The sequence below is a fragment of the Symphodus melops genome (genome assembly GCF_947650265.1).
Source record: "Symphodus melops genome assembly, chromosome: 14".
Classification (NCBI taxonomy): Eukaryota; Metazoa; Chordata; class Actinopteri; order Labriformes; family Labridae; genus Symphodus; species Symphodus melops.
In genome coordinates, this window is record NC_136704.1 from 18,683,478 (window position 1) to 18,695,757 (window position 12,280).

The 12,280-nt window shown below is 39.6% G+C and overlaps 1 protein-coding gene across 3 annotated transcripts; it reads left to right on the forward strand.

Annotated features, from left to right (window-relative positions):
• The first annotated feature begins 2,039 nt into the window (after nt 1-2,039).
• Nucleotides 2,040-12,094, forward strand: LOC306834845 (uncharacterized protein). 3 transcript variants are annotated; one of them, XM_079361070.1, is made up of 11 exons: nt 2,040-2,308; nt 3,078-3,121; nt 3,293-3,991; nt 4,446-5,249; nt 8,663-8,832; nt 9,165-9,285; nt 9,776-9,848; nt 9,962-10,083; nt 10,724-10,823; nt 11,175-11,289; nt 11,754-12,094. In XM_079361070.1, the coding sequence occupies exons 2-11, from the start codon at nt 3,087-3,089 to the stop codon at nt 11,765-11,767; spliced, it is 2,253 nt and encodes a 750-aa protein (XP_079217196.1). In that variant the 5' UTR covers nt 2,040-2,308; nt 3,078-3,086; the 3' UTR covers nt 11,768-12,094. The 3 variants fall into 3 exon arrangements, with proteins under 3 accessions (XP_079217196.1, XP_079217197.1, XP_079217195.1); XM_079361069.1 differs by having other exon boundaries at nt 2,041-2,308; nt 4,440-5,249; XM_079361071.1 differs by lacking the exons at nt 9,962-10,083; nt 10,724-10,823; nt 11,175-11,289; nt 11,754-12,094 and having other exon boundaries at nt 4,440-5,249; nt 9,165-9,297.
• Nucleotides 12,095-12,280: the final 186 nt, after the last annotated feature.

Sequence of the window (12,280 nt, forward strand, 5' to 3'; positions counted from 1 at the left end):
CCCTAAAAACTTCCCGTCCATCTGCGCTTCATGCAGCATGTGCACTTAAAGGCCCTTTTTCTACTAAAAGATCCTGTAAGCAGAGAAAAAGATTGAACAACTATTTCTTGTGCAGCCAGCATCAGCAGGGTGTAGTGCGTAGCTGCTCAGGGCTCTGAAGGTCCTCAAAGCTCCAGTTTTATTGTGCTGATTTTAAGAGCCAAAATTAAAGAAATATTTAAAAACCTGCAAATTCTACCAGCAGAACCTTAAAAAGAAAAAGGGTCCGTCACCAACCAAAATGTGCCATTTTTATAGCACAGTTAAAAAGTCTAATTGTTTAGTTTTCTGTTCAAGTTTAAGTTTTTTTAAATCTCCTTACGTAATGGTTTAGTGCTAATCACTTCATGCTGTTTTTTTTGTCAAATTCATTCATTATGTTTATGTTCAAATACCTACCAAATCCTACATTTTTTTCAGCAATAGACAAACCCTCTGCTCTAGTTATGATCCTCTTAGTGGAAATGGACAGAAAAAATAATATGTTAAGTTTCAAGGATGAATAAGAATCACTTGTGATGGACATAAAACGTTCTTGTCTCCAGGCGACACTTAGGGGGTACAAACTTTTAGAAGGAAGTCCAATTTTAATCCTGGCACAAAGAAAGTTCTTTAAAATCTCCTTTTTTGTGCTCTGTCGACGTGCATCACTGAGTGAAAAAACAAAAACAAAACACTTCACATCTGCTAACTTCAAAATGTACAGTATTTTTCTGTTTTCTTTCTTCTGCTGGCCTCCCTCTCTCCATTAAGATCATTATTCCTCCAGATTCTGCTGAAGCTCATTTGTAAGAGGGTCTTCTGGGTCCCCTTGTATATGAATTAAAAATAAAGGACATAATGTTTATCCTAATATTACTTTACTCTGTGACACTGCAGCTTGGTGGAATATATCATTGTTGATGTGGTGCATGGATAACTGCTGAAAAAGAACAATAAAACTTCATCAAGCCGTTTGTGTCAGTAAGATGGATAAATGAACAAATGTAAACATTTAAGTTTGAAATGAAGGGAAATGTTAGAGTCAAACGTGTATAAGATGTTTAGCCTTTGACATTCATAATGTGAAATATGAAATGACAAATTTAGTGTAGGGCTTAACCAATGCAGCCACTTTTATTTATCATAATATCTCACTGTGTGTTGACTTTATGCTGCACTTAAATTAAAACTGATCTGCAAAAACTTGAGTGAATGTTTATTTTTAACTTAATAATGATGATTTACCATAAAATTAAATCACTGCTTACTCTAAACACAGAACTCAACTTCCTGTAGCTTTTCATCTTTAAATCAAAATAACAGTTTGGTATCAATCAGTCAGTTTACACAGTCCCCTGAAGTCTCAAAAAGGGTTTATTTTAATTGAAAGCACAAATCAGTATCTTGTGGAAACAATATAATAATACTGTTGGAACCTGGTAAGAGCTGTTTTGCACATAATTAACCTGTGAAAATATGTCATTATCTTACAAGAACATCTCATGAGCACAATATTTCTTTGTGTGCACAAGTGAACTTGTTTCCACACCACAAATTGCAAGGGTCAAAATGCTGTAACCAGCTTCTTAGTTTTTACTTATTTCTTGCCTGACCATCACATTCACATGACAAAAAAAATATTTATACTATTCTAAGAAGAGGGAGTTTCATTTTGTAACAGGCAGCAATAGAATTTATTATTATTATTATTTCAGGTGCTTTTATAAGTAATGGTGACTGATAGATAGAGTCAAGAGCATTGTTTGTTGTGTCCATGGTTGTAGTATGTAGGTTACATTTAATTTTGCCACCTTTTTACGTTTATTGAAGAGCCACCCTTTCCTTTCCTATTTTTTTTATGTATAAAAAATTTAAATAATGGAGAAATATGGTTGATGGAAATGTACGTATATTTATGTATACGTTCTTTAATTAGATCTACTTGATGTGTTGAGCCATTGAGTTATTTTTACAGTCTATGTGTTGAGCTGTGGGGATTTACGACATGTTTACGACAAATAATTTTATTGTGAAATCGTGGGGCGGAAGTGCCGACTCGCTGCTAGTGGTCTTGCAAACCTTCGCTTTTTACATCAACAGCCATTTTCTTGCCAAATTGTAAAGAGAACTCGAGTTATTTACCTAGTCTGTGATTATATCTGATGTTCGAGAGGGTTTATGGTTTATTTTTTCTTTAAAAACGGTTTATATTTCGGTATTAGGCCTGAAGCTAATCTCGCTTTAGCAGTCGTTAGCCGCGGTCTCTTGGCGCGTGCCTCATACGAAGGTAAGACAACCTGCAAACTGTTCGCTGCTCGTTAGCATTAGCTTTAGACATCCAGTGGATATGACGATACAGTGTATTTTCTATGACGTTTGGGGGATATGTATCACCATAATAACACTGACGAACTATTACACGATGTCCGAGTATTCAGAGTAACCCTACACTTCTTGCAGAAAAGGCGGTGTTAAAGTTTTCTGTTTGTGTGCTTTCTAAACACAAGGTTATATTTTCTCTATCAGACCGCAGTAGCTTTAGCTGTACACGGTTAATTAATACTGAGATATAATTGGATACCACGTGTTTTTAAGTGATGTTTTCTCCGTTATCGTCACAGTATCATTAATTGCTGAAGATACAATTTATCCATTTTTAAGACAGGTGCTCAGGGTAGGAATAAATGATCTCAAACTCTTACACGCTGTTTACATTGTATAATGCAGACATTATAATAACAGGAGTCTTGTAGCAGGTGTTTTGACAAGTTGTTACTCTTTGAATGTTAGAGTTTGTCTTCGTACTACGTTTGCTCAGTGTATCCCTAAACCATCAAGAAAAGTTAAGATTAAGTTATTACAACAGGTGTTCTTTATCATAAGAATATGAACCAACTAAATCTTATACTAGATGCATTTTGAGGTGATTCGTGGCATATTATGGCCCTTGTTCCTTGTTTAGTTAACTGCTGTGTAATTTTTGTAAAACGAAGATTTCCCCTAACATCTAATGAAGAAGTTGACAAGATCATATTAATGCTCTTCTTTGCTTATAGGTTGACAAAATGTCAAGACCACGTTCTCGATCCCCACATTACAGGTAAAAATTAGCTGTTTTAAAAATGTTGATCATAATTCTATCTTACCAGTACAAAAAAATAATTTTTATGTTTTCCTTTGCATCGTTTAATTTTTTTTTGTATGTATGTATGGATGTAAAAGCTACCAACACTTGAGGTGAAACAAGTCTCCTTTAATATTTTTTTCTCAGGAGGTTCCCATGGGATGAACCTGACTTTGACCCTTACAAAGTTGTTTCAGGAGTGGAAGGAGATCCTATTGACCGGAGACACCACCACCACCATCACCATCACCACCACCCCAGAGGAGATCCTGAAGAACGCTGGAACTATGTCAGGGAAGACATGCAAACTGAAGACCAGAGAAGATCTTCACCTTTCCAGGATGACCGCCAGTTTGGGCATCAGCGTTCTTCAAACCACGAAGAATTTTATCGCAGGAGGCCATTACCTGATCATGATGTGCTGGGATATGAGGAAAGAAGGCAATCGCCCTTACATGATGGAGGAGAAGAGGGAGTAAGACGCATAGGAGGGTTTAGAGAAGCATACCCACACTTTGAAGACAGAGGGAAGTCGCCCAACTCACCTCCAAGGTTGAAGAGGGAAAGATTGCCGCCGACACCAAGACCCGATTCAGACGCCCAGCAGAGAGAGCCGGGGATGGGCTGGAGGAGGGAGGGGCAGGGCAGGGGCAGAGGTCGAGGGAGGTTCAGAGAATTCAGTCCCAGTGCTAGGTCAGATGACCAAAGAGGGGGAGCAGGAAGGGAAAGAGGAAGGAGGAACACACAGAGTCTGAACAGAGACAGACAATGGGATGATTCGCATCAAGAGAGGAACCCACACTTTAAAAGGCAAAGAAGAGAAATGGATGACACCAATAACGCTGGGTAAATTTAAAGCCAAATGCTTTGCAGCACTGTCACAGTGAAAAAAGGAAACGAAGAATGCAGAAGATTATCATCTTTCTTTTTCTAATGCGCAAAATTCGTCCCTGTTATTCATCATGATATATTTTTTTCTACGACACAAAATAATAACCCTACAAATATTGCATGGCTTACAAATTTCCTTGCATTGCATTTCTTCTTACGCCTGGAAATGTCTGGATGTTTTATTTTGAAGTTAGTCATCTTGTGAATTTATATTGCTCTTTTATTTGCAAAGGTTGTTTTTTGAAGGTCTTTTTACCTTGAGTGAGTATGTAAATCAAATATTCTTTATAGTGTTCAATAAGTCCAAAGCTAATTTTAACTGTATGGTTAGAACCAGGTGTAAAGAGTTGACAAATGCATGAACAGATGTTGAACAGTGTCACCTCCTCTTATGCCATCACAGGTACAGGAATGAGGAGCACTTTGGGAATCAGCGTTACTCGATGGACTCACCCAGAGATGGGTTTCAAGGAGAACATCAGGGGCGCCTCGCCCGTGGAGATAGTCGACACTCAGGGCCACTCATTATTGAACACGGTCATGGCATCACAGACAGAAGAGAACCATCCCAATGGAAAAAAATGGAGGATCGTAGAGATATGGACCCTGACTTTGACCACCAGAGGAGTCCAAGTCCAACAGGATTCTCTCAGGAGCGTTTCAGGGCATCCGAGAGTAGGTTGAAAGATCAGGACACAAGACCACATTTTTTCCAAGATAATAGAAGGGATTCCAACTATCATGGCAATACAAGGACCCCTGAAAAAAGACCTAGCCCTGTAAATTCCGGAAGTCGAGATAGCACCGTGAACCATAGGGGGAGGGGCACCTTTCGTCCAGCGAGAGGGCGTGCCCGTCGTGGCAACTTTGGAAGGACTGGACCGCCTAGAAATCAACCACACCTACAGCATTCCTTCCAGTCAGATCAAGATAACCGCAACCAAGGGCCAAGACAAAGGCCCCAACCCTTCAGGGGAGATTATGAGGAACCCATAAAAAAGGAGCCCAACTGGGAAGAAGAGGATAGACCTGGGTGGAAAGCAGACAGGCCTGTAAGTCTGGATCGAAACCCAGTGACCATTGACTTGGACCCTAAAATGCCCCGTCAGAGGTTACGTGATTGGAATGAACAGAAAACCAATCTCATGACAACTGTTGCGGAGGAAACGCTAACGATCAAAGTGGACATGAGCCAGCCCGTAAACAAAAACAGGTAGAGTATTTTTTTTTATCAAACTATCAACGGTGAGAGGTGAAAGTTCACACTTTTCTTTTGATGCACTTGAGAAGCTGCGGAAAGAGTCTAAATAAATCTTGTGGATATTGGGAGCTTGTTAAGAAAAGGACTGACTTTTGCATTACAAATCATACGTTGTTAGTTTAACTGGAATTTGGTGCAGTGTGGAGAATACTGCCAAACCCCTGCTTTAAATGTGTCTCCTCATGGACACTGCAAATCAATGCCGGTCTAAATGTCTTCAAGTAATATTTACAGTTCATTGTACGACCAGGTTTCCACAAAGAAGACTCCCAACTTGCCCTCTGATAGAAGTTGTGGATAGAAGCCAGGAAGAGACGCTGCTTTCACTCATACTTTTACTGAAGGAAAACCAGTAAAAGGAGCTTGTGCCTCCTGAAGAAAAGTAACTACAGTTTCACATTGATTTACTGAGGGGCCTAAATGTAAGTCACTGTCATAAAACAAGCCGACATCACCTGGGCATCCAATTGTGTTGTCTACACAAAGAAGAGGAGAAACTTCACATGTGGAAACTTTTCTGAAGGTCCATTGCTGCTTTTATTGAATCTATTGCGAGTTGCACTTTTATTAAAGCGAAGTTAAAAATGGCATATCTGTTGATTTGGTACTAAGTCCCAAAGTCAAATGTCCAGGAGCAGACACCTGACTTTGAGCACAGATAAACTTCTAGGATCATCTGGTTAAAAATCAGACAAGACAGCTACTTGGGATTAGCTGGACATATTCGAGGTTGTAAAGTGAACGCTGGTCAACCTGAAAATTGGAACGTTTCACCAAATGTACAGATTACTTCTGGGATCAATCTGAAAGTCTTCCAAAGCTGTGAGGCTGGCAGATGAGGCCACAAACGAGGTGATTCTGCAGGATAACAACCCAAGCTTGCAGACGCAATCTGATATTCACCAACGGCCATTCATTATGCTGATTTGCTCACAAAGATTACAGAAGAAGCAAGAAAAGAGTTATTTTCAAGGAATTGGACCCTGACCTTACCAGTGTGGTTTCCCTGAAGCAAAAAAGGATTTCGATAACACAAACCAGGCTATGCTCAGTTGTCGTTGCTTTTCGCCAAAACACTGCTTGGATGGATGTTGTTGACATCCCTCAGTTAAGTAAGGTCAAGGTATGACACACTGAAATGGAAAACTGTCGTCATTGAACTGCCAACAAAGAAACATCAACATGCCGACAAAGCTCCCAGTAAATGGATGGTCTCTGCAGAAGGAAGCCTCTCGATGGGACAACATTTAAACAGTTGGCATTCAGGATTCTCTGATGCCATAGGAGAAACTTGAATTGGTGTCTGTTGCATCAGGAGCGGTCAAACCAACGAGCTGAAATGAAGATGAAGTGTTTGGACATCTGTCCTGTTTTCAGGAAGGGCACCAAACAATGGTGGAAGACAAAAATGGTTCTCCTTGAAAACGTTTTCCATACTTTTGACGATTTCGCAACTTTGATTACACGAGGAGAAAGCACTGAAATACTGAAGGACATACCGAGTGCTCTGTGATGGAGAAAATCAAGATATTTGACAAGAAGATGTGCTCCATCTCCAGATGTTGGTCCATACGGCTATTTCATGTTCCAAAACGAAGATGACTTACATACTGTGACAACCTGTGTACTTTGAGGAAGGGAGTGGAGACGATCACATCAGCATTGGCTGTTCCATCAAAATACCTCCACCTGTGAGGATAAGCCAGGATCATTTGTTGCCTTGCATGGCCGGATACGGATCATGAAGTGGGATACATTTTGGAAACGTGTCAGAGTGACTTGCAATTTCAGACAAGGTTGGAACAGCTTTAAGGAGTGTTGTCTATGTCCGTCCTGCTTACATGGACCTGATGAATGTAAAAAATCTCCTACAGCTGATTCTTCCAAAGAGCATCACCAGTGAACCACGTTTTGAAGAGGAAAAGGAAGCTATCAGTGTAAATATCCTCTGAGGAGAAACCAAAACTCACCAGTTATTTCACATGTGAGGCCAAGAAAATATATCGATCACTACTGGGGAAAAAAACAAGTGGAGGAAAAAAAGCAATTTGCCAGGAAAAGTAAATTGGGAAATTACAGCCGTATCAGTGCCTTTTGATAAGGGAAACCAGAGCCAAGAAAAATAAAATCAAGAATCCAAAGTCTTGAAAGAAGACACTGCCAGTTTAAAAGGAAGACATTGGAGTAACACTGGTGTGCAAAAGAGGCCTTGATCAATAAGTGTGGAAAGATGAGAAATTGCATCATTTGTGGAACATGACGTAATCAATGCCATGAAGACAAATGCCAAAAAGGGAAGAGGCTGAAGCATCATCGATGAGGTTTTAGGCAAGAAAATTAAGCCATTCAATTTCATCCAATCGGAAAAAACACTAAGGCAAGAGGAAGGAACATAAATGTCAGTGTCATTGAAAGGAGGAAGTTTAACTGCCTTTTCAAATGACCAAGGAGCAAGATGGAATATTAAAGTCTGTAATATTTAGTCCGGAGGCATTGAAGCGATATCGAGGCTGCTCTAAGAAGAAATTGGTGTCCTGACAAATATCCTGGGTTCTGCACAAAAGAGGGGCATGTCTGAAGAACGCCATCACTGATGAGAAGCTGACGAATAAGGCCATTCAAAAGTCAAGGATAATCAGCGGCAGGAGTCGTATAACATGGCTGGATTCCAGATGTGGCTGGAATACGTCTGATGACCTGACAACCAAAGTGATTGCTTATTTCAAGACTAAATTAATCAGCCAAGAAAAGAAGTGTGAACTTTCACCCAACCTTTATCTCACCTTTAGCTTGAACTTATTTCTTTGGAAAAACACCTGTGAAAAGATTTTTCAAAAGTATTATTTAGTGCACCTTAAAGGGTGAATGTCGCCTTTTCCAGTCAACATTCAGGGCGTATTTATTTTAAATCTTGTCACTTGTGGAACTTGCAAAAGGTAGGTTTGTTGGGTAAGGTAAAGCTGTTTCTATTCTACTCGTTTTCTCAGACGTAAGAACAATGTGATAATTTTTTAAACAAATACCTACTTTGTCTAAAATATTTAAAAAAAATATGCTAAGCATAAATGTGTCGGTTATTCAGGTCAATTATTTTTTTTAGTCTCTTATTAAACTGACAAAAAGGTTTGTTTGGTTTAACCAGATTTTCATACAAAGAAACTGTCAACCCTCTTACAGCATTGTCAAGCATAAATATCTCTAAAAGATCACGCAGTATTTAATTCCCTTTCAAAAGGATTATAGGAGCAGTAAAAGTTATATTTTTGTGTATTTTTGGAACACAAAACGTTGAGTTCCTTGAAATGTGACCTGTCTACTCTGGGCACTACTTCATGTGTCATTCTTTGGTTCCTTTCCTCCTGCAGCCTGCTGTGTTACTCCTCAGACAGACAGCTCTCTTTAGACCTGGTAAACGTTGGTCGACAGCGCCTGGACTTTCTGCCCATGCTGGAGCACTCTGGGACGTACAGAGAAACAGCAGTGCATACTGGGACCTTTGCCCAGGAAATCATCTCACTGGTGCACAGCGTCAAAGGTCAGCACTGCACAAAACACTTTACAATTTACCTTGAATATTAACTCTACCATCCGAACAGTTGGAACAATACAGATGTGGTTTTATCAAAAAAAAAGAGAGAAGAGTTAAATAAAACTGCTTTTGGAACTTTCTTATATATAAAAATATGATTTAAGCTGTCAAACTAAAGTACTGCAAACAAAATAACGTGAAAGAAATATGCCAGAGATAAAGGCTTTATTGACTGAATTCTTGATTTACAATTCTTCTTCACACACAATCTTCATGTGTAACTTTTAATTTGCTCTTTCATGTTTTAAACAAGACGTGTGTTTGGTCTGCCTTCTCAGAGCTGTATTTCAGAGGGGATGGGGTCACCCTAAATGAGCGATTCTCAACTCCTCAAAAAGGCGGATACTCTGAGGAAGAGAAGGAGGAGCTGACGCTGGACGAGAGGTTCAGTTCAAACAGGTATGTGCCATGGTCAGTAACCTTTTTCTGTTGATTTGTTTTCAGTGGAGACAAAAGTTTTCTCCAGTTTGAATACTAGTCTAAGGACAATCATTTCGATCACTGAGGTGGATATTGATGATGACGCATGACTTTCTCCACTGTCTAAAGAAAGAAAATCAAATGTTATTCTGTCGACACTGCCAGGGTCTTTAAAAGCCCCCCTCCTTCGTTGCTCGTCCATTTATACATGAGCAACAGAGAGGAAAATAAAAATGGTCTTGCACTAAAAATGTTATGCCGCATTGCTTCACACTACATCACTGGAGGGCTGTTGCACACTGAAATTGTATTGTATTTTGAATAACGTCATTGAAGATTTACTATTTGTAAATCTCTTCTTTGAGGTTGCTTTCCAAACAGATTTGTACTGTTATTTCTCCCTGGAGGAGTGCTCTGTGTTGTAAGAATAAATGTGCCTCTCTTACCTGTCATGCTTTGCTCCTGGCAGAGGTTTCAGTTTGAACATGAACTCGCTGCTTGATGACAACGAGCCTCTGTTCTCCAGGCTGGGATTCCTGCCGGTAAATATGCTTTTTTTAAATCCTGAAATCATCGACGTAGCCATAAAGACTAGATGGATACAGTAGACGTGCTTTTTTTTTTTTAATCAATGTTTTTGAATATGTGAGGACAGCCTGCACGAGGCCCGGGGGACCTCCGGCACGACCTGGAGAGGAAGAGGCAGGAGAGGCTGGAGGGGGTTAAAGTCACAATATTAGGGAGCAATTTGTCACAGGGACCCCAAGGACCAATCAGGTGAGATTACTGTCATTGTTATGTTTCACTGTTGTTGTTGTTGTTGTTGTTGTCGTTGTCTTGAGACTTTTGCAGTTGAATTTTTGGTCACTGCAAAGTGAAATCAACGTGGATAAACTCATTGAGTTAAATTAAGTTGATAAAATGTCAACCTGCTGCTGACAGATGAATGTCACCAAGTATTTCATGAGAGAATCTACCAACCATTTTCATATTTAGCAGCATTTGTTGCCAGCATCTACATTTTAATCATAAATCCTCAATAAAATAGATGGAATTCACAAAGAAGTCAAACGAGGGATTATGTTGAAATAATTTTAGACAAGCTCACATTTGTATTGATCAGTAAATAAGATGGTGATGTGAGCTTACATTTCAAAATCCTAATGTTTTAAGTCATGTAGCTGAAATGATCCTGAAATAAAAACATTTGTCCTCTTTAAGCATCCAATAAATCTGTCAAATAAAATTATATTCCTAATACACTCCAATGACTGAATTCAGATTTTAATCATCTTTTCATGAACAGAATTATCAGCTGCAGAAAGTTTTAGGGGAACACTAACATAGAATTTGTTGATTTGATGTGATTTTGTCTCATTTTCTAAATCAGTTTTTTCTAAATGTCCGTTTCTGTTAGTGAGTCGGGCGCAGAGTACAGCGACGATCTGGCTCAGCTGGAGGACGAGGAATTCTTAGACTGGCCCGAGGAGCAGAGCAGGGGGCGAGAAGGAAACATGGTGAGCTTGAGGGCCCAGTTGAAATGTGATTATCTCCCATCTTCTTCTGACCTCTGGACATAAAATAAATGAATGACCTGTGCAACAATGGACTTTCATTAATCCGACAAGGATTCGTTAGCGCATCAATCAGTGAATCCAGGTGCAGTATGGGCACATTCACAAGGAACTATGTCACAGGTTTCCTTGGGGCTTTTGACCACACCTGTGATGTTCTCCCTGAGCTGATGAGAATTAGCTGTGTTTTGTTACTTCCCCAACTTGCTGTCAATAAGGTTTTATCTCTGGGGGAACATAACAGGCAACATGTAGAAGTCACAATGCATCATTAGCATTTTTCTCATTCTTTAGGGAATAAGGAGAGGCGCCCCCTTCAGGCAGAACATGGGCCCCCAACGCAAGAATAATCGCTTCGGCAACCGCCTTGGACAAATTAGGCAGCAGAACTACCGCAACAACCCTTCAGGTAAAATGAAACACCCTGAATCAAGACACCTAAAGCCTTTCTCATCAATTATGTTAAATCCATAACTCATCAAATACCTGCATCTTGAGCTTAGCTCAGTCTGACCACTAGTCTGTAGGTTTATAAATGTGTGCGTAGGAAGTTGTTCCATGCTGCGACTCAGAGTGACACATTTAGCTAGATATTTCCCACGTTGAACTCTGTTTGCTCTCGTTGTGTAACAGCCCTCCTGCTCTTTCCTGGCAGCTTCATGGTGACTCTTTAAGGTCAGACAACAGTGGAAATATTCCCTCTGAACTGCTGATTGGTTACTGCATTTAAGGTTTCCCTGCCTCCTTTAAACAGCCTGAGCTGCTGAAATCTCATCTTCTCCCATCCTTCCTCTTTCTCCTCTCACGCAGCTCAAGACTTCTTTTATTGTTTCTACTCTGACCTAAATATCTCTGATCTCTTTTCTCTCAAAGATCCCAGCTGGTGATTGGATGTTTGGATTTCTGCTCATTTGTTGAGAACTTTTAATTAAAACAGATTTCAAGGAATTATTTTCTTCTTTTTTTGAGCCAAATTGTGCGCATGTCGATGTCCATCAACACACAGCACAACGAAGAAGACTTTGAAGGAGTGTGACAGACTTAACATTGTTATTACCTGAATGTAAAATATTGATACCTAGGCGATGTATCTCCTGCTCTCATACCTGTGTTCACTCGTTCTGTTGATTGATGTCTGTCATTTCCTCTCTTTGTCTATTTGTTGGTTCAGGTTAAGGATGCTTTCAATGTCTGCAATAAAATTCACTACAAGACTTATTGACTGATGTTTTTTATTTAGTCATTAGACGTGATCAGGAATATTTTTGATCACCAACGTACTTAGTCTTGCTTCCTGGTGTTTTTCTTTTTGTCTCAGTTTTACTAAGCCTGTAATTTCATTATTATCTCACATTATTTTTAATGACGCGGTGCGACAGCGGTATTGAACCAATTCAACT

Coding starts and splice junctions, on each gene's coding strand:
- LOC306834845 (XM_079361069.1), top strand. CDS start 3,087: ATGTCAAGACCACGTTCTCGATCCCCACATTACAG. Junction 3,122..3,292: donor TCTCGATCCCCACATTACAG/GTAAAAATTAGC, acceptor TTTTTTTCTCAG/GAGGTTCCCATGGGATGAAC. Junction 10,084..10,723: donor GGACCCCAAGGACCAATCAG/GTGAGATTACTG, acceptor CGTTTCTGTTAG/TGAGTCGGGCGCAGAGTACA.